The sequence below is a fragment of the Pituophis catenifer genome, unplaced genomic scaffold, assembly GCF_029215685.1.
Source record: "Pituophis catenifer annectens isolate HBS135680 unplaced genomic scaffold, rPitCat1.0.hap2 SCAF_4, whole genome shotgun sequence".
Lineage (NCBI taxonomy): Eukaryota > Metazoa > Chordata > Lepidosauria > Squamata > Colubridae > Pituophis > Pituophis catenifer.
The window spans coordinates 51,903,164-51,926,533 of record NW_027256884.1 but is presented as its reverse complement, the minus strand read 5'-3'; the positions used below and the strand labels follow the sequence as shown (position 1 = coordinate 51,926,533).

Below are 23,370 nucleotides of genomic sequence, written 5' to 3'. Positions count from 1 at the left end.
GATGGACTGAGTCTGCAAAACTGTTAAGCCACGCCTCTTCCTGTTGCTTGCCAGCTTTTTTTACAAAGGCGTCAACGCAGACTGACGTGTTGAGCTGTGAAGATAAAAAGAAGAAAATCCTACCCTCGCCAACCCCAGGGTCGGATGACCTGAACCCGGGCGGGGCTGACTGCTGTTTCCTTTAGAGTGAGAAAGGGCGTATCAGGTAAGAACCAATGCCCATTCTCCACCAGGAAGGAAACAGCAGTCAGGAATGGGACATATCAAAGCCCCATGTTCTATTGGGAGGGTGAAGTCTGGGTCTATGGTTCCTGATCTGAAAGAACCCTCTGTAGAACCCATTTGCCAAATGCTGCCTCAGCCGAGGCAAAAGTATCCAACTTGAAGAACAAAAGGAGAAGGTGAAGACCAAGTGGCTGCCCTGCAAACCTCTTCCAGTGAAGCCTAGGTAGCCCAGGATGCTGAAGTAGCCGCACTTTGGGTAAAATGGGCTGTGATGCAACAAGGAATAGGTAGAGCCTGGGCCTCATATGCTATAGAAATACACGCCCTAATCCATCTACCTAAGGTAGAGGAAGAAATTCTGCCACCAAGCGAAGCCGGTTGAAAAGAGACAAAAAGAGACTCCGTCTTCCTTAGAGGAGAAGTCCGTTTAACATAGATGCAGAGAGCCCTCTGAACATCTAAGGTATGCCAAATGCGCTCCAAATGGTGTGAAGGAGCAGGACAAAAATTTGGCAGAACTAACTCTTGAGCCCTATGAAACCACGTGTTGATCTTGGGAAGAAACGTAGGGTCCAGGCGTAAAACCACCCTATCTGCATGGAAAACACAAAGGTCTCCTCGAATGGACAGAGTCGCCAGCTGAGATATGTGCCGAGCAGAAGTGATGGCTACCAAAAATGCTACCTTATAGGAAAGATATTTTAAACTAACTTCCCGGAGTGGCTCAAAGGGACCTTGGGTGAGGGCGGTCAAGACCTTGTTCAAGTCCTGTTAGGGTGTGTGTAAAAAGTATTTGTTGCTTGTGCAACGAGCAGAGCAGAAACACACAGGGAAGGAGATAAACGTGCAGCTCGTGTGAGAAAAATACTTTATATACAAGATAATAAGCAGTCTCAGTGTAAGTAAAACAGTCCAAGGTCATAAACAGTAATATCAGTCCAGTAAGTATCTTCTCTTACCAAAGCAAACAGACTTTAGTAACTCTCGGTATACAGTACCATATAACAATTCAGTCTAACACCAATCAGCAGAAAGACGCAGGAAGCAACAGAAACAGGATCAATCAGGAATAAAGAACACTTCTCTGCACTGCTTATTTATGCACTGTAGCCTAATTACAGGGTTCAGCAAACCCTGATTACGTGGCTCAGTTGTTTCTTAAAGAAACAGATATATTGCCTGACCAACAAGTTAGGAGTAAGCTACAAACTGAACCTAACATTCTCCCCATTGGGCAGGACAATATACACAATAGATACAGAAACAAAAATACACATCCAAATCATACATTGTACAGTGGTATCAGTTACATTTCAGATTCTTAATCCAAATCTTTCACAACGATTGGTGTGTTTAATGGCACCTTGTGCTTTGGTAAAATTATCGGCAATATTGTCCTCTGATGCGCAATATTCCAATGTAATCATGTTATCCTTAACACATTGCCGAACATTCAGATAACGTATATCAGTGTATTTAGTCCTTGTCTTTACAGCAAGATTCGTTGCCATTTTAATGGCTGCCTGGTTATCTTCATAAACCGTAATAGGATAGTCCATTTTGAATCCAATATCTTGCATCAACTGTTTATAATAAATCAGTTCAGTACATGTAAGTGATAGACAAGAAAACTCCGCTTCCATGGTAGACAAACTGATGTGTTTCTGGCGAATTGATCTCCATCCAATCAGGCAGTTATCCAACATGATTGCTATTCCAGACGTAGATTTTCTGGCAAAACTGGCATCAGCATATGCCTTTAACACCATATTGGCATTTGGTTCTAAATACATAGCAAAATGTAACGTTCTTTTAAGATATCTAAGAATACGTTTTGCAGCTTGCCAATGCCTATCAGTAGGCTCTGAACTATATTGTGCTAGTTGATTAACACTAAAAGCTATATCAGGCCATGTCCAGTTGCTCAAATACGACAAACTGCCTATTAATGATTGATATAGTTCTTTACTGAACTGTGGACTCTGCAAACTATCCTGCTGGAATTCTTGTGTCATAGGAGTCTTGGCAGGTTTACATAATTCCATCCCATATTTTTTCAACAATTTGCAGATTTTATTAGATGGTGAAATTTTAATCCTCTAGATGTTTTCAGGATATCCAGCCCTAGATAATGCCGTATATGTCCTAGATTTCTAAGTTTAAATTTTGTTTGCAACTGACCGATAATCTCTCTGGCCTCAGCGTCAGTTCTGGTAATTATGGCAATGTCGTCTGTAAAGAGTAACAAGAATGAAACACATCCATCCTGTTCTTTTTTAAACAGACATTTATCTGCTACGCCCTCATAGAACCCAATGTTATGTAATTCCTGCACTATACATTGGTTCCACTCGTAACCTGATTGCCTTAAACCATATAGGCTTTTTTTGTAGCCTCCAACACTCAGTGCTATCCTGTGTATCATAACCAGGAGGTTTCTTCATATATATTGTATGCCTCAACGGAGCGTTCAAGTAAGCTGTCTCAACATCTATATGAGTAATAGAGCATTTATTTCTAGCTGCCCAAACCAGCATCGTTCTCAAAGTGCTCGCTCGTAAACTTGGAGCAAAAACCTCATCATAGTCTCTATCTGTCTGTGAGAACCCTTGTGCAACAAGCCGAGCTTTATGGGTTACTACCCCATCTACACTTTTCTTTACCTTGTAGACCCACCTACAGCCTATAAGTTTCTCATTTGGTGGTATTCTTACAACTTCATAGACACCAAGCCTCTTCAATGAATCAATTTCTCTATCCATTGCCTCTTGCCAGGCTTTTTGCTCCTTTTCTGGATATAATTTTATATCATGATAACTGGATGGTTCGATATCTACTTGGCAAACCACTGTGGCTTTATAGTGATCTGGTGGATGCCGGTCCCTGGAAGATCGTCTAGGCATAACAGGACTAACATCAGGTATATTGGGTTCATCCTCCCCTAACCCTGATTCCTGTTCCTGTTCTCCAACCTTAATAGATGGTTTATCATCCATCTCAGATGAACTATCATCAGGAATATGGTCTACCTTAACATCCACATCTGTAAAATCATAGTCTGCTTTTTCTAACCTGTCCCAGCCTTCATATTCTAGGAATTTAGCACTAGCGCTACACAAAACTTTTGTTGTTCCTTTTTCCCAGAACCTATAGGACCTATGGTTAGCCTCATAACCAACAAATATCATTTTCTTTGCTCTCTGTTGGTCCTTCCTTCTCTGACTAACCGGTACATGCACCCAGGCTGGTGCACCAAAAGTATGTATATAACTTAAATCAGGCTTCCTTCCATGCCATAAAGTAAAAGGAATTTTTCCTGTAGAGGAGTGCACCACATTATTTAAAATATGATTGGCACATAGTATTGTTTCTCCCCACAATTTATCAGGTAAACAAGCATCAGCCAGCATAGTCCTAGTCATAGTTTGTAGGGTCTGGCCTCTTCGTTCTATATATGCATTATGTTCCGGCCGAAAAGGGGCAGAACGTTTATGCTGTATCCCAGCATCCTTCAAAAACTTAGCCAACTGATGGTTAGTAAACTCAGTTCCATTGTCAGTAACAATGCATTTCACCTTAAATCTCTGCTTCCTCTCTACAAAACGAAGCCAGTTTGTGATACATTGGAACGTATCACTTTTGGACTTCATAAGGTAGCAAAAACCATATCTGGTAAAGTGATCAACTATACTCAAAATATAGCATGCTCCCCCTAAACTGGGTTTCTTTGGCCCTATTAAGTCTAAAAAGACTACCTCCAAAGGTTTAGTTGTTTTAAACCCATTGCAGCGGTTTGCAGGTGTAACTTTACTTTTATGCTGATTACAAGTATTACAGTTCAGGTATTTGCTGCAAGCCCTTAACTTAATGCCTTTAGACTGCTTCACAGTCGAATGCAACAACCTGAAATTCAGATGACCAAGCCTTCTATGTAGTAAATGTACGCATTCATCATGCGGCTTTACATTTCCAAATGTGTCCAAGGTCATAAACAGTAATATCAGTCCAGTAAGTATCTTCTCTTACCAAAGCAAACAGACTTTAGTAACTCTCGGTATACAGTACCATATAACAATTCAGTCTAACACCAATCAGCAGAAAGACGCAGGAAGCAACAGAAACAGGATCAATCAGGAATAAAGAACGCTTCTCTGCGCTGCTTATTTATGCACTGTAGCCTAATTACAGGGTTCAGCAAACCCTGATTACGTGGCTCAGTTGTTTCTTAAAGAAACAGATATATTGCCTGACCAACAAGTTAGGAGTAAGCTACAAGCTGAACCTAACATGTCCCATGTAGGGAACCGGTGAACCACAGGAGTCCAGAGATTAGTCGCCCCCTGGAGGAACCAATGAACCACTGGATGTTTGGACAGAGATTCCCGGTTTCCACATGACAGAATGGAAGAAAGGGCTACCACCTGTCTCCGAAGGGTATTGGGAGCCAGACCAGCCCCCCAAACCCTTCTGCAGAAAATCCAATATGTGAGCCACAGAAACCTCAGTGGGAACCAGACCCCCTTTTTTGCACCAAGTACAAAATGCCCTCCAAGTAGCATTATAAATTCGCTTGGTGGAATCCCTGTGGGAAGCTTGTACAGTAGTAATGACTTTGGGAGAAAAATTGTAAGCCCTCAGGAGGCTCTGCTCAAGCGCCAAGTGGTCAGTTGGAGCCACTGAGGATTTGGGTGAACCAATGCCCCTGGGAGAGGGAGATCCTGTCCCGCGGCAGCTGCCAGGGGCAATCCACTGAGAGAGCCACAAGATCTGTAAACCACGGCCTCCTGGCCAATGAGGGGCCAGAAGCACAACCTCTGCCTCCTCTTCCAGAATCTTCCGGATCACCTTGGGAATCAGGGGAAGAGGAGGAAAGGCATACAGGAGTCCTGATGGCCAGGGACTCCACAGCGCGTCCACAGCTTCTGTCCCCTGGCTTGGAAAACAGGAGAAGAACCTCAGTATTTGATGGTTTTACCATGTGGCGAACAAGTCAACCACTGGCCGGTCGAAACGTGCTGCCAGTTCCTGGAACAGAGACCAAATGCCACTCCGCTTGATCTATTTGTGTCCGACTGAGCCAATCCACCTGGATGTTCACCATTCCCGAAATGTGGTCCGCCCAGATGGAAGCTAGATGAGACTCTGCCCAGAGAATCAGCATCTCGGCCACTTGCAAGGGAGCCCAGGACCGTGTTCCCCCTTGGCAATTTATGTGAGCCTTGGCAGCCATGTTGTCCGTCAGAACCAAAATGTCCTTCCCCAACACAAGATCTGTGAAACTCTGGAGCGCCAGGTGAACAGCTCGGAGCTCCAACCAGTTGATGTTGTGTCTCAGATCTACCGGGGACCACTGACCTTGAGTTGTGTGAGCTGAGGTGGCCTCCCCATCTGAAGAGGCTGGCGTCGGTAGTCAGGATGATACGTTGAGGTTCCTGGAACCTGCGACCTTGGGCAATGGCATCCGACCTCCACCAAGAAAGGGATGCCAGCACCTCTGGTGGAACCACCACATGTTTAAGAGATGTGCTCTGGCGGGACCGTTGGAATGGAAGCAGGAACCACTGCAGAGCCCTGCTGTGGAGACGGGCTCAAGGAACAATGCTGAAGCAAGAGACCATCTTTCCCAACAGTTGAGAAAGAAGAAACAGGGATGATGTACAATCCTCCAGGACGTGGATTACCAGTTCTTTCAGACTGGCTTGGCAGTCCAGTGACAGGTACGCTTTTGATTCCACTGTGTCGATTATTGCCCCTAGGTGGAGCAAGCAAGTTGTTGGGATCAGATGACCTTTGGTTCTGTTGACAGAAAACTCATGGTCCTGAAGAAACTGAATAATGACCCTCAGGTCCTGCCAGGCCTGGGATTCTGAACTGGACTGGATGAGGATGTCAGCCAGATAAAACTGTATCCGAACTGGGAAGGTCTGGAGATGGCCTACCAGGGCAGACATCAGTTTGGTAAACACCCTCGGAGCAGAGGACAGGCCGAAGGGCAACACCTGGTACTGATAATGTTTCCCCGCATAGTGAAACCAGAGGAATTTCCTGAACCCTGGATGGATGGGGACATGCAGGTAAGCCTCTGTAAGATCCACCAAAGTGATCGCCCCTCCTGATGCTCTCCAAGATAGTCTGGAGAGACTGCAGCTTGAACCTGCGGTAAATAACGTACTGGTTCAAGGACTTGAGATCGAGAATCGCCCTCCAGCCTCCCGAGGACTTCTGCACCAGGAACAGCCAGGAATAAAATCCCTGACTGTGTTCTGCCACCAGAACCAGTTGAACCGCCTGGATGTCCAGTAAGTGTTTGATGGCTGACTCCATAAGAAGCCTTCTGGCCCAATCATGAGAAACGGGACAGTGGACAAAAATCTCAGGGAGCTGGAAGGGAACTCCAGGGAGAGGCCCGACCATACCGTCTCCCTGACCCAAGAGTCCAATGTGAAGTCCTCCCACTGGTTGGCAAAGAGAGCCAGCTGGTCCCCAATGGGACGATTGGACGAGCAGTCATTTGGATTGTCGATAGGGGCAACCCCTCCCCCCCGAAAGGGCCATTTGGGAGGGTAACGCTGCCCCTGTCTGCTCTGTCTGTCCTGACCGTGGCCCTGTCTGAAAGAAAAGGGTCTCTGTGAACGTTGTCCCCCAAAACCACTGTCTGCTCCCCGAAAGGAAGAAGGATGAAAATAAGGCCTTGGGCGGGCCTCCGCCCGTCTAGTCAAATTAGGCATAATCTTGCGTTTGTCTCGAGACTCACAAGAATGGGGTCAAGAGCTTCTCCAAATAATGTACCCCCTTTATACGGGGAAGAAGCCAAATGCCCCTTGGTGCTAGCATCAGCCTGCCACTGGTGAAGCCACAGGAAGCGACAAGCCGTAACAGCAGACCCAATGGCTTTGGCCAAGAAGCAAGATGCAGTTAGCGTCGGATCAGCAAAAAATTCCACCGCTGCCATGATCTTATTGATATCTTGGTGTGAGCGGGTGTCAGTGACTGGCAGACGGCCCTGCAATTGACGTAACCAGAGCAATGAAGCCCTGATGAAAAAGGACGCAGCAGAGGTTACCTTAGCTGCCCAGGCCGAAGCCTGATGACTCTTGACCAGAGCTTGTTCGGTTCTCTTATCCTCTGGATGCAGGTGTTCCTCTGGAGAACCTGGTAATGAGGCCTGTGAAGACAGTGCTGCCACGGGAGGGTCAACTACTGGTACCTGTAAATACTTAGTCATATCCGAACCAATATTGTAGAAACATCTGTCTAAACTGCTGGGAAGAGGGCCTGATCCAGGAGAGACCCACTGACGATGCACCAAATCTAGAAAAAGTCTGGGAGCTGGAACCTCTTCAGATTCAACTGTGGGTTCTACAAACAAAGGATCCGCTGGATCAGTGGGATCCAAAACAGTACCAGTTGACTGCACTGTGCCCTGTCAGGTTGTCACCTTGGCCTTATGAAGCAAAGACCGGAAAAGGTGAGGCCAGAAAAGGCCAATGAAGGCTGATTGGTCAGGCATAAGACCTTCATCCTCTGAAAGGTCGCTATCATGCTGCATCACTTCCCCTGAGAGGAGGCCTGACTGAAAGAAGTTACATAGCCTTCCAGATTTTGGAAGGATCAAGAAGCTCCTGGGTCCTGATGGCTATGGTCAGATTGATCCCTTCTAGACCTTCTGCTGCCCCAGCAGCCTTCAGCGGGCTTTGGCTGAGTCATCCTTCACGCTGGAATCCAAATAACCAATTAGAAAAATACAAGGCTAGTAGAAAAGTTAAAATAAATAAAAAAGGAAGTTTTCCTGCAGGAAAAACCAATCAGAAATGGACAGCCCTAATAAACACGTCTGTCCAGCTTGCTGAGTCTAAAAAAGCTAGCAAGCAACAGAAAAAGGTGTGGCTTAACAGTTTTGCAGACTCAGTCCATCAGCTAACAGACAGAGGTAACCCATTCCTGACTGTTGTTTCCTTCCTGGTGGAGAATTTGTTAGTAAATCCAAAGTCCCCTAAGCTAAAGATGTATCAGAAGAGCAGATAAATACAACTCATTTTTAATTAGGCATGTATTTTTTGCAAGTCTCATAAATAAACCACTTCAAACTAAATTGGCTTTTAAATAATTAAAAATTAAAAGTATAGGATCTGCACATTGTATGACCTGATGCAGGTGGGTGCATTGGTGTACTTTATTGTGAATACAACCTGTATGTCTATTTAACTAGCTCCAGCTGGGTTTTTGTTTTCAAAGAATATAATACAGGTAGCCCTCAACTTATGACTATAATTGAGCCCAGAATTACAATTATAATTTGTGCTGATCTTCAAGTGGGTCATCACATGACCATGCCTGACTACAACCTTATTTGCAGTGGTTAAGCAAATGTGATGGTCATCAAATAAATGCAATGGTCATTCAGCAAAATTTTTGCCATTAAGTGAAAGCAAACACCAGTTTTCAGCAAAAAACCCCCCCCAAACATTGGGGTTTTAAATCACAGTCATATGTCTGTGAGACACTGCAGATAGTTGTGAATGCAGGCCACTTGCTGAGTGTTAAAAATGTAGTCACCTAAGTGGGGTAGGGTGTGGTCATTGAAATTTCAAATCTGGGTCCAAAGTACCTTTTTTTGGAGGTTAATTGTAACTTTGAATGGTTGCTAATGCACTTTTTGAACTTGCACTTGTGAAAAGTAGCAATAGGTATAACAGGTAAACTTTTAAATCTGAAAAACCTATATGTTTTAATTACTGCTAAGAAGGAAGTAGAGAGAGAAGCATTGTTAATCACTTTGCAAGAGGAAACAAATTTTCATGAGCCAGTTCAGTTTAGTAGTTAAGACATCAGGCCAGAAACCATGAGTTCTAGTCCTGCCTCAGGCATGAAAGGTGATTTCTCTCACTTTCTCTTAGCCTGCCCTCCCTCACCCCCCCAGGCTTATAATGGGGAAATATGAGGAAGAAAGAATATTATGTATGTTCCTCACCTTGAGTTTTTTATAAAGAATAATAAAGATGGGATAAAAATAAGTACAATTATGTGTCTGCTTTTCATGCCTCAAGAATGGATGCTTGTCTGTATTGCACTAATGTTAATCTATTATACATAGCACAAAGCACAAAGATTCATTATCTATTTTTGGGGTGAAAATGTCTTTTTTTTTTAAAAGGCTACCCTTGGAATTGAAGTGCCATCAAGTATTATTGGAGCCATTACACTTCCATCTTCAATAATGGCAGAATTGTCACCTCAAGATAAGCATATAACTTCTAGAATTACATTTAACTTCTTTAAAAAAACAACTCTATTCCAGGTATTTTTATAGTTTCAAAGCATGCTTGAAATTTTTAAATATAATCTATTGTTTCTAGCAATCAACATTATTATACTTAATTAATAATAATATACATGATTGCATTTCACAGGATTCTACACTGAAAAATTTGTCTTTGTTCAGTTATGTTATATCATCAAGTATTGCTAACTTTTCAGTCAACAACTTGAAGACAAATGTGACTGTCACGCTACAAAATATCAGGCCTAATCAGGTACCAATTTGCACACTATATTTTATTTTCTTATGCTTCATTTCAGAAATTAATCATTTTAGCTATCTGAACGTTCAGATATTTTTTATTAAGGTAGCTAAACAATATTGTGTACAATTTGCCTCCTAATTACCATATGTTGTCATTCTGACATAATGTAGGCAGATATGTCCTTTTGAACTGAGGCTGTATATTCATATTTATACTACTAATAAAAAAGGTCAATTTCCACTATTTTTTCTTTGCATTACTAAGAAGAGATTTTATAAGCAGAGGTGGGATTCACTTACCTTCCCTACCGATTTGCAAATGTGAGTGCGTGCGTGCTCGCTCATTACATCCGAGTGGGTGGGTGGAGCCTCCCGCAGTCACCACTAGCAGTTTGCCCTAACCGGACAGAACTGGCTGAATCCCGCCACTGTTTATAAGCCTTCTTGTATAAGGTTCAAAAGCTGCTTGATGCTTTACATATTTTGACAAGTGTCCAGAACACACTTACACACTCAGTTCCTCATGGTTTATTCTTGATACTTTCTATTTGTAAAAACAGGAATAAATTAGGGTTCTGATTCAGAGAATTTACCTGAGCAAACTCTGTAGGGAGTTTCTGTGGTGTTTTAAAATTCCTTGTAGCCCTACGGGAACAGTCTGAAGTGATAGATGTACCTACATCTAAGCAAACAAGTGCTGCTTCTTTTTAATATATGGATCATGTAGTATGTAGCTAAGCTTTTTTTTCTCTTCCAATCAGGAGAATTTTACTTTAAGATGTGCCTTCTGGGATTTCAATAAAAATGGTATGTTTCACAATCATGTGACTTCATTTATGTTACCTAAGCTAGTTAAAAACTATATTGCTTACAATTTGATAATAGAAGTATTTTAATATTTGGCAGGTGGCCAAGGCAGTTGGAATTCTGAAGGTTGTGTGCTAAAAGAAAGAACAATGAATGAAACCATCTGTAACTGCAATCACCTGACAAGTTTTGGCATATTACTGGTAATTCTTGTTGTGGCCCGTTGGCTGCCAGCAGAGCAGGCAGCAGAGTCAGACGAGGAGGAGGTTGAGGGAGAGCCTGGGCCAGCTTTGCAGACTTTGGAAGGCTCTGATAAGGAAACAGCATCAGAGACAGAGGCAGAGCCTGGGCCTGTCGTCCTCACCCAGGTGGAAAGGCAGCTGTCTTTGGGGCCTGAGCTGAGTGAGAGGGAGGAACAGATGGGGCCCATCCCAGATGCACATATGCGCAGAGAGGAAAAGAAAGGAGAGCAAAGGAAAGCAGTAAGCCGGCTCTCAGGGAGAGCCAGATGCAGACAATAGCCAGCCCTCCCTGGCTGGGAAATAAATAGGAGGGGTTTGGGAGTGGCCGGTTGTCATAGACAACCGTTCATTTTCTAGTATACAGCAAGCAATTCAGATTTTTTGGATAAACCCAGGTTTGTTGGGACTAATTAAATTTGATTTTTTGTTTATCCCTGTGAATAAAAGTCTGTTAGTGCCCTGTTATAAAAAGGGGTTGCTTTACTTGCGAGTAAACATCACTACTTGTGAAGGCAAAAGCTGCAGATGCTTAGTGCGTCTTGAGATTTTCCCAGTGGCTGCAATATGGGATGGAAAGGGAGAAAAGGCACCTTACTTCAAGGTTCACCAGGTTCTGGTTATAATACAGGTTAAAAATATGAAGCTTCTGGATACAGGAATAGGTGGGCAGGCAGAGGAAATGGTTCAAATTTATACTTACACTAAATACAGGTCGATTTACAACTACAATTGAGCCCAAAATTTCTGTTGCTAAGTGAAACATTTGATAAGTTTTGCCCATTTTACAACTTTTCTTGTCACAGTGGTTAAATGAATCACTGCAGTTATTAAGTTAGTAACATGATTGTTAAGTGAATCTGGGTTTCCCATTGACTTTGCCTGTAAGAATGTCACAAAAGATGATCACATGACCCTGAGACACTGAAACTATCCTAAATATGAGTCAGTTACCAAGGGTCTGAATGCTGATCACGTGATCATAGAGATGCTGCAACGGTTGTAAATGTGAAAAACAATCATAAGTCACTTTTTTCAATGTCGTAATTTTGAATGGTCACTAAATGAACTGCTGTAAATCGAGGACTACATGTAACCTTTAAATCATTGGGTCATCATTTCAGAGATATTTCCTTACCAGATTCCTCAATGCCTTCAAAAATGGCAGAACTTCTAATGTACTTGAAAGGTTCCTAACATTTTAGAAAGATATAAAGAGATGTATCACTCTTGAAAGTAGCCCATGCTTAATAATATAGCAATAGCAATAGCACTTAGACTTATATACCGCTTCATAGTGCTTTTACAGCCCTCCCTAAGCAGTTTTACAGAGTCAGTATATAACAGTCAGCATATAGCACAGTCAAACATTAGCTGTCGAGTCCTGCCGGAGCTCGCCATCGATGGGGGGTGTGGGAGATGAAGGAGTGGAGATAAGCAGCCGCAGCGAACACACAAACAGTTCCTGGATAGCAGCATTCAGGGCAATGATTGATGACGTTGCTGGGCCTCTCCGATTCTGCTGTCCTCGCTGCTCGCAGCTGTTACTGTTAAGGGAGTGGGGGGTGCTTGATTGATAATCACCGGATGTATGTTTAAGGGGCTGAGTTTTTGTTAAATAGCGCTGTGGTGTGATTACACCCAGCGCTGACTTTGAACCAAAACACCGACTTGTACTTTACTTTTGACTGCAAGCTTATCATTGCCAAAGTAAACCCTGATTCTCTGTGTGTTACTGGTGATTATTTCCTATCGCAGTTCTGAACGAACGACAAGCCGAGAGAAAGTCAGCGCTTGGTTCCTTTTCGCAAGAGGTGAGGAGTCCCTGTGGCTTTGCAGCAAAGGGCGATATGGCAGAAGGGACGGCCTTGGAAGAGCAGGAGTGTGGTGGAGATGTGGAGGGGGAGGAACCACTGATAGAGGAGGTGAAGGAGAGTGTGGAACAGTTGGCAGTGAAACCAAAGGTCAAGCAACCCAAGAGCGCCCCGCCCCGACCGGAGGAGGAGAGTTTTCCAGGACAACGGGCTCGGACGGGGGATTGGTGGCACAGCTCTGTTCTCCTCGGGCCACGGATGCCAACACCCCCTCGCTTGGGAGCATCTTTCCAGGGCTGGAGGGAAAGACGATGGACTGAGGAGGATGAAGGGGATTGGGGGTATCCTGCCTCATCCGGTCCCAGCACCATGGATACGCTACGTGAGCGTTTTGGGGAATCTGGATTTCGTGACGCCCCATCCTGGCAGCCCTGGGTTGCAGGGCTGGAGCCTCCAGGTTCTTCTTGGCAGGATACAGGGGTGACCGCTTCGGAGACCCAATTCCGGCTCACAAGTCCTAAATTGAGGATGGAGCGGACCTCTAGACGATCCATGGACCAACCCCCTCCAGAACAAGACCAAGGTGCCTCGTCGGGAGACCTTGGAGCCGGTCCTGAGCCCCAACCAACGCAATTGGCAGGGGGCTTACCTGTTGGGGGTCGCGGGGCGACGAGGGACCAACCTAGGCAGGACAGGAGAGCGACTGGAGCAGCGAGGACCCCAGGCCCCATGCCTTGGCCTCCGGGGGCCCCGCCGAGGCTGTGGGTCCCGCAGGCCGTTTGGGGACCACCTGCCCTGCAGACTTCCTTTGACGGAAACCCTGAACGAGTGGCTATTTTCTTAAGCCAGGTGATAAGCCATATGGACCAATATGGACAGTGGTATCCCTCCCAGTGGGCTATGGTGGTTGCTGTTACGGGGGTCCTGACGGGAGAAGCGGCTGAGTGGGTGGCAGGCCTCCATGCTAAACATGCAAGGGAACTCGTGGACCTGGGACGATTTCTGGAGGCTCTTCGTGCCAGATTTGAAGACGAAACAAGCGCCCAGGTTGCAGAGGGGGATTTGTTTGCGCTTAAGCAACGGGGCGTACCAGCAAAGGAATATGTACAGGAGTTCCGAAAGATTGCGGCTCGGTTGGTGGGGTGGCCAGAACGTCTTCTGGTGCACCAATTCCATAAAGGACTAGACCGTGATTTACGGCAAGCCTGCGTGTACCGGGGCTTGCCCCCCAAGTTGAGTGTGTGGTACAAGGCAGCCATCGAATTGGACGTCGGTCTCCGAGAATTCCGTATACGGGGTGAAGGGGTTGCAAGTCAAGGAAAACGACCAGCAGAACGCACACAAACACCCAAGGAGACTAAACCGAATGCTGGCTCCGGCTTGGGGGAAAGGATCCAGCGGCCTGCGTTTCGTTGCTTCAGATGTAATCGCCTTGGTCATCGAGCAGCCGACTGTCCTCATCCCATGCCCCGCAACTTGGACCAAAACCCCCCTCCTAGAGCTGTGTTGAGAGGCAGAGGCCGACCAACATCCGAACGGTCCCAAATGACTCGAACATCCTGTATGGAGAGGGATCCCCTGGCTACAGATACTAAGAAAGTGGTGGCGGAAAAGTTCCCGATTGTGGCTGGGGATAGTGATGACGACGATGAGGACCCACATGACCCGATGGTGAGCGACCCCATCCGACCTTTTGTGGTACCAGTCGTACTCCGAAACCCACGGGCCACCACTGGACGCCGATATGAGGCATTGATTGATTCAGGGTGTACTCGTTGTTTAATTCGTAGGGCGATAGTTGACGAACTTGGGCTGCGGGTTGTGCGGTTGAGAACCCCTATTACCTTTGAACAAATGGATGGTTCATTGCTGGGAGGGGCACCAGTGACTCATATAACAGAAAAGGTGCACCTCGATATTGGGGAGCACACCGAAACTATTCGGTTTATTATAGTGGAGAAAATGTTAGAACCAGTGATTTTAGGATTAGCATGGTTGGACAAGTGGGCTCCTACGATATGGTGGGAAGGGGGTTTTCGCAAACTTCGATTACCGTTGGGACCTCCCCCTACCAAGGAGGAAAAGGAGCCAGCAGGGGGAATAGAAGCAGAGAGCCCACCAGTAGACACGACGTATCCTGATGTGTATAGGGATCTCGCCAGAGTCTTTAGTGAGGAGGAATGTGAGACCCTGCCCCCTCACCGGCCTACGGATTGCAGTATTGAGTTAATACCCGGGGCGAAGCTACCCAAGCCCCGGATGTATTCAATGACACAACCCGAACTAAAAGAATTACGAAAATATATAGACAAGAACTTGGCCCGGGGTTTTATCACACCTAGTCGATCAAAGATGGCTGCCCCTGTCCTGTTTCGTGGGAAGAAAGACGGGGGTTTACGCTTATGCGTTGACTTCAGAGGTCTCAATGCAGTGTGTGTGTGGAGCCCCTCTATCCACTTCCCTTAATGAAGGACCTGTTAGCTGCCCTAGCCACCGGTCGTATCTTTACGAAACTCGACCTACGCGAAGCGTATTATAGGATACGAATCAAACCAGGGGATGAGTGGAAAACAACATTCAATTGTCCCTTGGGAAGCTATCAGTTCCAGGTCATGCCGTTCGGACTACAGGGCGCCCCTGCGGTGTTCATGCAGTTCATCAATGAAGTGCTGCATGAACATCTGTACAGGGGTGTCCTTGTATATTTGGATGACATCTTAATTTACACGCAAACTAAAGAGGAACATATATCTCTGGTCCGACAGGTCTTAGACAAATTATTAGCTGCTAAGCTGTACGTGAAACTATCCAAATGTGAGTTTCACAAAAAGAGGATAGATTATCTAGGCTATAGAATATCAGAGAGCGGGGTAGAGATGGATCCCAGAAAAGTCCAGGCAGTGCTTGAATGGCAGGCCCCTAGAACCAGAAAGCAATTACAGAGCTTTCTAGGCTTTGCAAACTTCTATCGGCAGTTCATTCCCAGATTTGCTGAAATAGCCCTACCACTAACGGATCTGTTACGGACCAAACAGGCCACAGCTAAACCAAAGCCGGGACAAGCGTTGACGTGGTCGTCAGCGTGTCAAATGGCTTTCGAGCAGTTAAAAACACTCTTTGCTCAAGAACCAGTACTCAAGCATCCAGACCCAACGCAGGCATTCGTAGTCCAAGCAGATGCTAGCGACGTGGCTGTAGGAGCAGTACTCCTACAAAGAACACAGCAGGGAGGGTTACAACCTTGTGCCTATACTTCTAAAAAGTTAACCACGACAGAGCGGGCATGGGCGATCTGGGAAAAAGAGGCATTCGCGGTCCGTTGGGCGTTGATGACATGGCGACATATCTTGGAGGGGGCGTCTCATCCTTTTGAGGTATGGACGGACCATAAAAACTTAGAAGCCTTACAAACGCCCAGGCGACTATCTCCCAAACAGATAAGGTGGGCACAATATTTTCAGCGTTTCTCTTTCCGGTTGCGGTATGTTCCTGCTGGGAAAAACTTCCTGGCTGATGCGCTGTCCCGGATGCCACAGTATAATAGCAAGCGAGAGGAAGTAATAGAACCTCTAATTGCACCTTCCCAAACCCTATTAAGACTTACAGAAGTAGATGGTCACTTACGTACCGAGTTTAAAACAGCTTTACAACAGGATCAATGGGTAATCCAAAACCCCTCTATGGTTAGCTATAATGATGGAATAGCGTGGAGGGAGAATAGAATATATGTTCCAGAACGTTTACGGAACGTAGTGTTATGCAGGTGCCATGATGCCAAATCAGCAGGCCATTTTGGGTATTTAAAAACTCTACACCTTGTGAGGAGGCAATTCTGGTGGCCACGAATGCGTAAGGACATAGAAACATACGTAAAAGGTTGCATAACCTGTGCAACCGCCAAACCCTGGTCTGGACGACCGTTAGGACTATTACAGACAGTCGCGAATCCTAGCAGGCCTTGGGAAGAGATCGCTATGGATTTCATAGTCGATCTCCCCCCTAGCCATGGCCACACTGTAATTTGGACGGTGGTAGATCTGTTTTCGAAACAGGCCCACTTTGTGCCATGTAAAAGCATACCATCCGCGCGACAATTAACCGAACTCTTTTTGCAACATATCTATCGTCTCCATGGAGCACCTAAGAGGATTATATCCGACCGCGGTGTTCAATTCACCTCTAAGTTTTGGAGACGATTTGTCCGTTTAATTGGGTCCTCTCAAGGGTTAAGTTCAGCATTCCACCCGAGCACTAACGGGGCGGCTGAATGGGCCAATGCCATGGTCGAAAGATATATCAGATGCTACGTTTCATACCAGCAGACGAATTGGTCAGGACTCCTGCCTTTCGCCGAAGTGGCATATAACAACATACCCCACCGCAGTACTGGGTTCTCCCCTTTCCAAGTAATATATGGCCGAGAGTTTTCAGCCATTCCAGAGTTAGATCCCCCTATGACAGACGGTGACACGCCACGCAGTTGGGCCGATAAAATTAGTAATGTATGGCCAAGTGTAAAAACAGCATTACAAAAGGCAGCAGACGAGTACAAAAAATATGCAGACAAGAAAAGAGCTGATCCAAAACCATTCCGGATAGGAGACAAAGTATACTTATCTACGAAATACCTTAAACTCTGACTGCCCAGTAAAAAATTAGGACCTAAATATATAGGACCATTTCCCATAACACAAGTCATCAATCCTGTAACCGTAGCTCTTAAACTTCCCCCTCTGTTCAGTAGGATACATCCCGTATTCCATAGCAGTTTGGTGAAACCGGTGACGATAGAAAGGCCAGGTACCTCAACTACTCCACCGGGTCCCGTGCATACCAACCAATATGAGATAGACCGAATATTGGACTCCAGGGTTCGTAGGGGGATGTTACAATATCTTGTGCGGTGGAAAGGATACCCTGTAACACAGGCCTCGTGGGTGGCAGCACCCGATGTTCACGCTGCCCGATTGATACAACGGTTCCATCGGAAATACCCAGACAAACCTAATGCAGGATCGTAACAGTGACTAACATCTGTATGCTTTCTATTTATAGGTGAGCTCCTGGTAGGGGGGGCCGCCTGTCGAGTCCTGCCAGAGCTCGCCATCGATGGGGGGTGTGGGAGACGAAGGAGTGGAGATAAGCAGCCGCAGCAAACACACAAACAGTTCCTGGATAGCAGCATTCAGGGCAATGATTGATGACGTTGCTGGGCCTCTCCGATTCTGCTGTCCTCGCTGCTCGCAGCTGTTACTGTTAAGGGAGTGGGGGGTGCTTGATTGATAATCACCAGATGTATGTTTAAGGGGCTGAGTTTTTGTTAAATAGCGCTGTGGTGTGATTACACCCAGCGCTGACTTTGAACCAAAACACCGACTTGTACTTTACTTTTGACTGCAAGCTTATCATTGCCAAAGTAAACCCTGATTCTCTGTGTGTTACTGGTGATTATTTCCTATCGCAGTTCTGAACGAACGACAAGCCGAGATTAGCAGTTGACCATGGGAAATGTTTTAAGACATTTTGCATTATATTATAAATGCTTTATGATAATTTTATGTCATAAAATTAATAAAATTTGCCAAATTTCAATTCCATGAATCATTGGGCCCAGATGTTGGATGCATTCTGTAAGTTAACTCATTTGAGATTCTTTAGTTGAAAAGATTTTGCCCTATAATGCACCATTTCATCCAGTTAAAGGTTAGACATGAGAGTTTTGGTAGTACCGTATTTTTCGGTGTATAAGACGCACCGGAGTATAAGACGCATCTTAATTTTGGGGGAGGAAAACAAGGAAAAAAGTATTTTACCTCTGCCTACCAGCATTTAAGGTGGCACCGCCCTCCTCTTCCTCCTGCAAGCAAGAGGTGCAGGGACTACTCGCTTTCCCCCAAAGAGACCCCTAGCATGCTCTGGGGGGAGGGACAGAGCACAGCCTGAGGAACAACTCTCCCTCTTCGGGACAGTGTGGGGGGGGGGGAATCTGCCCAGCAGCTTTGGGGAACAAGGCAGGTGCCACGATTTGCGGCTGGTCACCCCTCTGGCCACGCTGACTTCACTCCCCAGCAATGTGAGGAGCCGCCTGAACCCGCGATCCCCTTCCCGATTCCAAACATGGGGTGTGTGCAGAGACAAAAAAAAGTGTACCGTGTTTCAGGCGGAGGATCTGGCCAGGAGGAAAGAGAAGAGTCTGCTGAGAAGGAGGATGGGGGCGTGCGGCTCTGCAATGTGCAGAAAAACACTTTTAGGTGTCAGCGCTACAATCTCCTCCCCGAATCCAAAGCACTCCCCAGTTCTCTGCTGCACATTGCAGGGGAACTGGCCGCCACCTGAAGCGCGACTCTTGAGGTTTGCATTTTGGAATCTGGGCAGTGATGGCTGGAAAGGAGGAACGTTTCCCTTTAGGGGCTCCCATTCAGCTCAGCTTGGCTCCTGGGTGCAGAGAGGATTAGGCAGCAGCGGCGGCGGCTCCTCACATTGCTGGGGGAGTGAAGTCAGCGCGGCCAGAGGGGTGACCAGCCGCAAATTGTGGCACCCGCCTTGTTCCCCAAAGCTCCTGGGCAGATTTCCCTCCCCCCCACACTGTCCCGAAGAGGGAGGGTTGTTCCTCAGGCTGTGCCCCGGCCCAGATCCCTGCCGCCTGGAACTGGCCGAAAATGGCCGAAGGGTGGGGGCCGGCGGGTGGGCAGGGCTACATTCGGCGTATAAGACGCACCCAGATTTTCACTCCCTTTTGGGAGTGAAAAATACACCGAAATTACACCAAAAAATACGGTATATAGATGTCTGTGTTGTTGACCCATGACAGTTGTGCTACATTTATCACCAACCATATTGTGAAATATGCAGGCAATACAACAGTAGTGTTGTAGTCTTATTCAAGATGACAACAAGTGTGCTTACTGCAAGGAGGTAGAGGGTTTAGTGAATGGTGTAACAAAAACAGCCTCATTTTAAACGTAGGAAAAACTAAAGAGATGATTGTTGATTTCAGAAAAGGCAGGCACAGCCACCCACCTTGTATATTAATGATTCACCTGTAGAGGTGGTTAGTAACATCAAGTTTCTGGGTGTGCAGCTAACAGGGTAGGTTAGCTTGGTCACTCAACAGAGAGACACATCTGAAGCAGGCTCAGCAGTGCCTGCATTTTCTGTGTCTCATGAGAAAAGTTCACCTTCCTTCCCTTGTCCTTACCACTTTCTATAGAACTGTGATGGTGAACTTATGGCACACGTGTCACAGATGGCACACAGAGCCTTCTCTGTGGGTACACAAGCTGTCGCCCCAGCTCAGCTCTGCTGTGCATGTGTGCATGCCTCCCGCTGGCCAGCTGGTTTTCAAGACTCTGCCGTGCATGCATGGGAGTGGGGCACATGCGGGAGATGCGTGCCCATGCGCGGGGGCAGGGCACATGCATGGGGGTCACGCACACATACACAGGGGGGCCGGGACACGCACGGGGTCACACACACATGTGCAAGGCGGGCACGCACGCATGGGGAGTGGAGGCGCGTAGGGCGTCATGTGTGCATAAGTGGAGGTTGGGCACACGTGGGGGATCAGGAGCACGCAGGGTGTCATGCACGCATGCATGGGGGGCGCAGGGGACACATGGGGGCACGCACAGATGCGCAGTGGAACAGGGCGCGCAGGTGGTCACACACGCATTGCATTATGGGTATTTGTGCATGCTTTCAGCACTCGGCGCCAAAAAGGTTAGCCATCACTGCTATAGAGGGACAATTGAGAGCATCCTGTCATATTGCATTACTGTCTGGTTTGGAAGTATTACTGTTTCAGACAGGAAGGCGGTGTAGAGTGTGGTGATGATGGCAGAAAAATATATATATTAATATTAAAAAATGACAATGAAGTTATCTTATTATTCTTATTTGTGTGTGTGTGTTTATATAATTTATATCTCACATTTGTGACTAAGCAACCCAATAATTAATGGATGTACTGTACATGTATACAAACGAATATACACGTAGCTGTGTATATTGGCAAACTGTGCTAAAAATTTAAAATTTAGAGTTTTGTTTTTTTTAAAAAGTTAACAATATTTCTCTTTCTTTTTAGGATTTATCAAGAAACCCCACTATATCTCCAGTTCAAGTGCTAATTCTAACTTTCATCACCTACATAGGTTGTGGACTTTCAGCTATTTTTCTTTCTGTGACTCTTGTTACCTACATTGCATTTGAGTAAGTACTTGACTATGCTAAATTATATGGAGCAATTTGTTGTAGCTTGAATAATGAAAACAGAATGGCATGTTTATGACATTTTAAGGCATCTGATTAGCCTGGGAAATTTTTTTATAAATAATAGCTGAAAAGTAAAAGATGTCTAGATTACAACCATTTTATTTAGCTAGGAAGTCAAGTGTAAAAATGGAGAAATTATATGTCAAATAAGACAAACTGATTTTCTCAATTCATTTCATAATAAAAATATATCAACATATCCTAGAATTTTTGATTCGAGAGTTAATGATTCAAATGAATGGCTTGCACAGATTTTTCTTTCACGTGGGTCTAGTCAAGGTTTTCCTCATCCTTGTTTTTTTATTCTTTGGTTTCTATCTACATTTCACTAGCAAATATTATATTTTGTTTCTGCAGTTTTCAAGTAATAATTTTGGTGCTTAAGCAATTAGTTTTATAATTTAGTAGCTTGGCATTATTAGAAAAACATTTACAGTTTGTCATGCAAGTAAAAAATAACTAATGTAGAAAGTTGTAATTTCAGGTAGAAATTGCAAGGATTCTCATGCTACTATGGTCTTACAACAGCATTTGAAAAAAGCTACCATTTTTGTTTCAGATATTAAAACAAATATAAATATTGCCCGCATTGTATTATATATTATTAAATGTATCCAAAAAAAGGTGTGAACTTACATATTTAATTCATTTGGGTTTACAGGAAAATCCGAAGAGACTACCCATCTAAAATTCTTATCCAGCTCTGCATTGCGCTGCTTCTTCTAAACCTCATTTTTCTGCTGGATTCCTGGACTGCTCTGTATGAGAGCCAGGGTCTGTGCATTTCAGTTGCTGCCTTTCTTCATTATTTTCTTTTGGTTTCTTTCACCTGGATGGGCCTTGAAGCCTTTCACATGTATCTTGCCCTTGTGAAAGTATTCAATACATATGTTAGGAAATATATTCTAAAGTTCTGCATTATTGGCTGGGGTACGTATTTATGATTTTTTCTCCCTGAATTTATATAAAGACTACTGTGTACTTTTATTTATTCCAGTGGGCAAAGACTATCAATATGGAGAAGTTATGGGCAGTTAAGTTTCATGAAGATTAGCTTCAGCCTCAGGGATTTTATTGAGTCTGTTTTATGCATCACTATATTGTATACTGTTGGTTTGAACAGATTCATGAAAACATTTGGTTTTGAGACACATTGTTAACCTTTGCAAGTCACTTTCCCTCCCAGTTTATTTTATCACCCAATACAAGGATAAGAAAATACATATATATCATAATAATATTTAAAAATTTATAATACTAACATTGTTACACATTAAATACCTTATATAGAAACTTATGGTATTTCTTATGCTTCCTACTTTGAAAAAGCTAAATTTATGTCATTTGTTTTAGGTAAAATAAGTAAACATTCATATTAGCCTCCCATCACATTTTTGAGTTTTCAAATTTTACCTGCTGCAATTTGTGCTTGCTGTTACATTTATGAGTGTTACTTCTATACAGCTAATCCCCAGGTTACGAGCATTCATTTAGTGCCCGTTCAAAGTTACAAAATAAGTGCTCCCTAGTGTTTATGAGAAAGGCCCAAAATTACAAATGTTGCAGCACCATGGCAGTTGTTCACCCTTACGAATGATTGCAAAGGTCTGCAACATTAACCTATTCCCCCCTCCACTCTCGCTCCCCACAACTGCTTCCCCATCCCATCCTGCCGCACCAGAATCACTTACCTTACAAGATCTGTCTCCTCTCTGCTGCAGTTACTTGCTTTTGAGGGAGAGGAGAGTTGATGGAAGTTCCTGAGTGCCGTAATATTGCGCAGGTTCAGGCACCCATCCTCTTTTGCAGAGACTGGATACCTGAGCTCTCATGAAATCCCAGATCCCAGAAACGTTCATTTTCAGTGTGAAAAGTGTTAGTTGTGCCTGTCTCCTTTCCATCACCACCAGGATACTTTTCGCCAAGATGGAGACCTGACTGGCACTGGAAGCTTCAAGGAGGGATTCGCTCCATTTTGAAATGTCCCATAGACGCCTATGAGGCCATTGAAAATAGCCATGTGTTTTCAAACCCGGGCTGCTTGGAGTGAAAAGCCTGGGCTTGAAAACGCATGGCTGGGGCCGAGAAGCGGTCCTCCTTAACAAGCTCCAAAAGTGCTCCAAGCCTCGGTTCCTCATGGGTGCTGGCTTGCCTTCCCCTCTGCCACCAACCGTGGGAGGAAGGTAAGGTCGCAAGCTCAGTGTGGACAGTGAGGGGCCATGGCAAGCTTGACTGCAGGCAGTGCAGCCTGGAATGGAGGTGCGCTGGGCTGTGGTGGCTTAGCCAGCCACACAAATCCGGTGGGGACAGTGGGGGGGATTGCGGCAAGGGATAGCACAACTCGCAGGCTTACTGTAAGCAGGAGGAGGCAGCTCAGTTGGGCGCAGGAGGACAGGCACCATGTGGGAAGGCAGCTTAGGCAGGCAAACCACAGAACAGACACTGTGCGCATGCGCAAACCAGTGCCACACAGTGTGCTATGCTGCCC

General features: G+C 45.3%; 1 protein-coding gene across 1 annotated transcript in view; it reads left to right on the top strand.

Annotated features, from left to right (window-relative positions):
* ADGRG2 (adhesion G protein-coupled receptor G2) overlaps positions 1 to 23,370 on the top strand; it is a 54,488-nt gene that overhangs the window by 17,774 nt on the left and 13,344 nt on the right. Inside the window, exons 8-13 of the mRNA XM_070943210.1 lie at positions 9,380 to 9,523; positions 9,636 to 9,758; positions 10,510 to 10,555; positions 10,655 to 10,758; positions 20,695 to 20,819; positions 21,544 to 21,656. Of these exons, the coding sequence (XP_070799311.1) occupies positions 9,380 to 9,523; positions 9,636 to 9,758; positions 10,510 to 10,555; positions 10,655 to 10,758; positions 20,695 to 20,819; positions 21,544 to 21,656 (655 nt within the window). The remainder of the gene's footprint in view (positions 1 to 9,379; positions 9,524 to 9,635; positions 9,759 to 10,509; positions 10,556 to 10,654; positions 10,759 to 20,694; positions 20,820 to 21,543; positions 21,657 to 23,370) is intronic.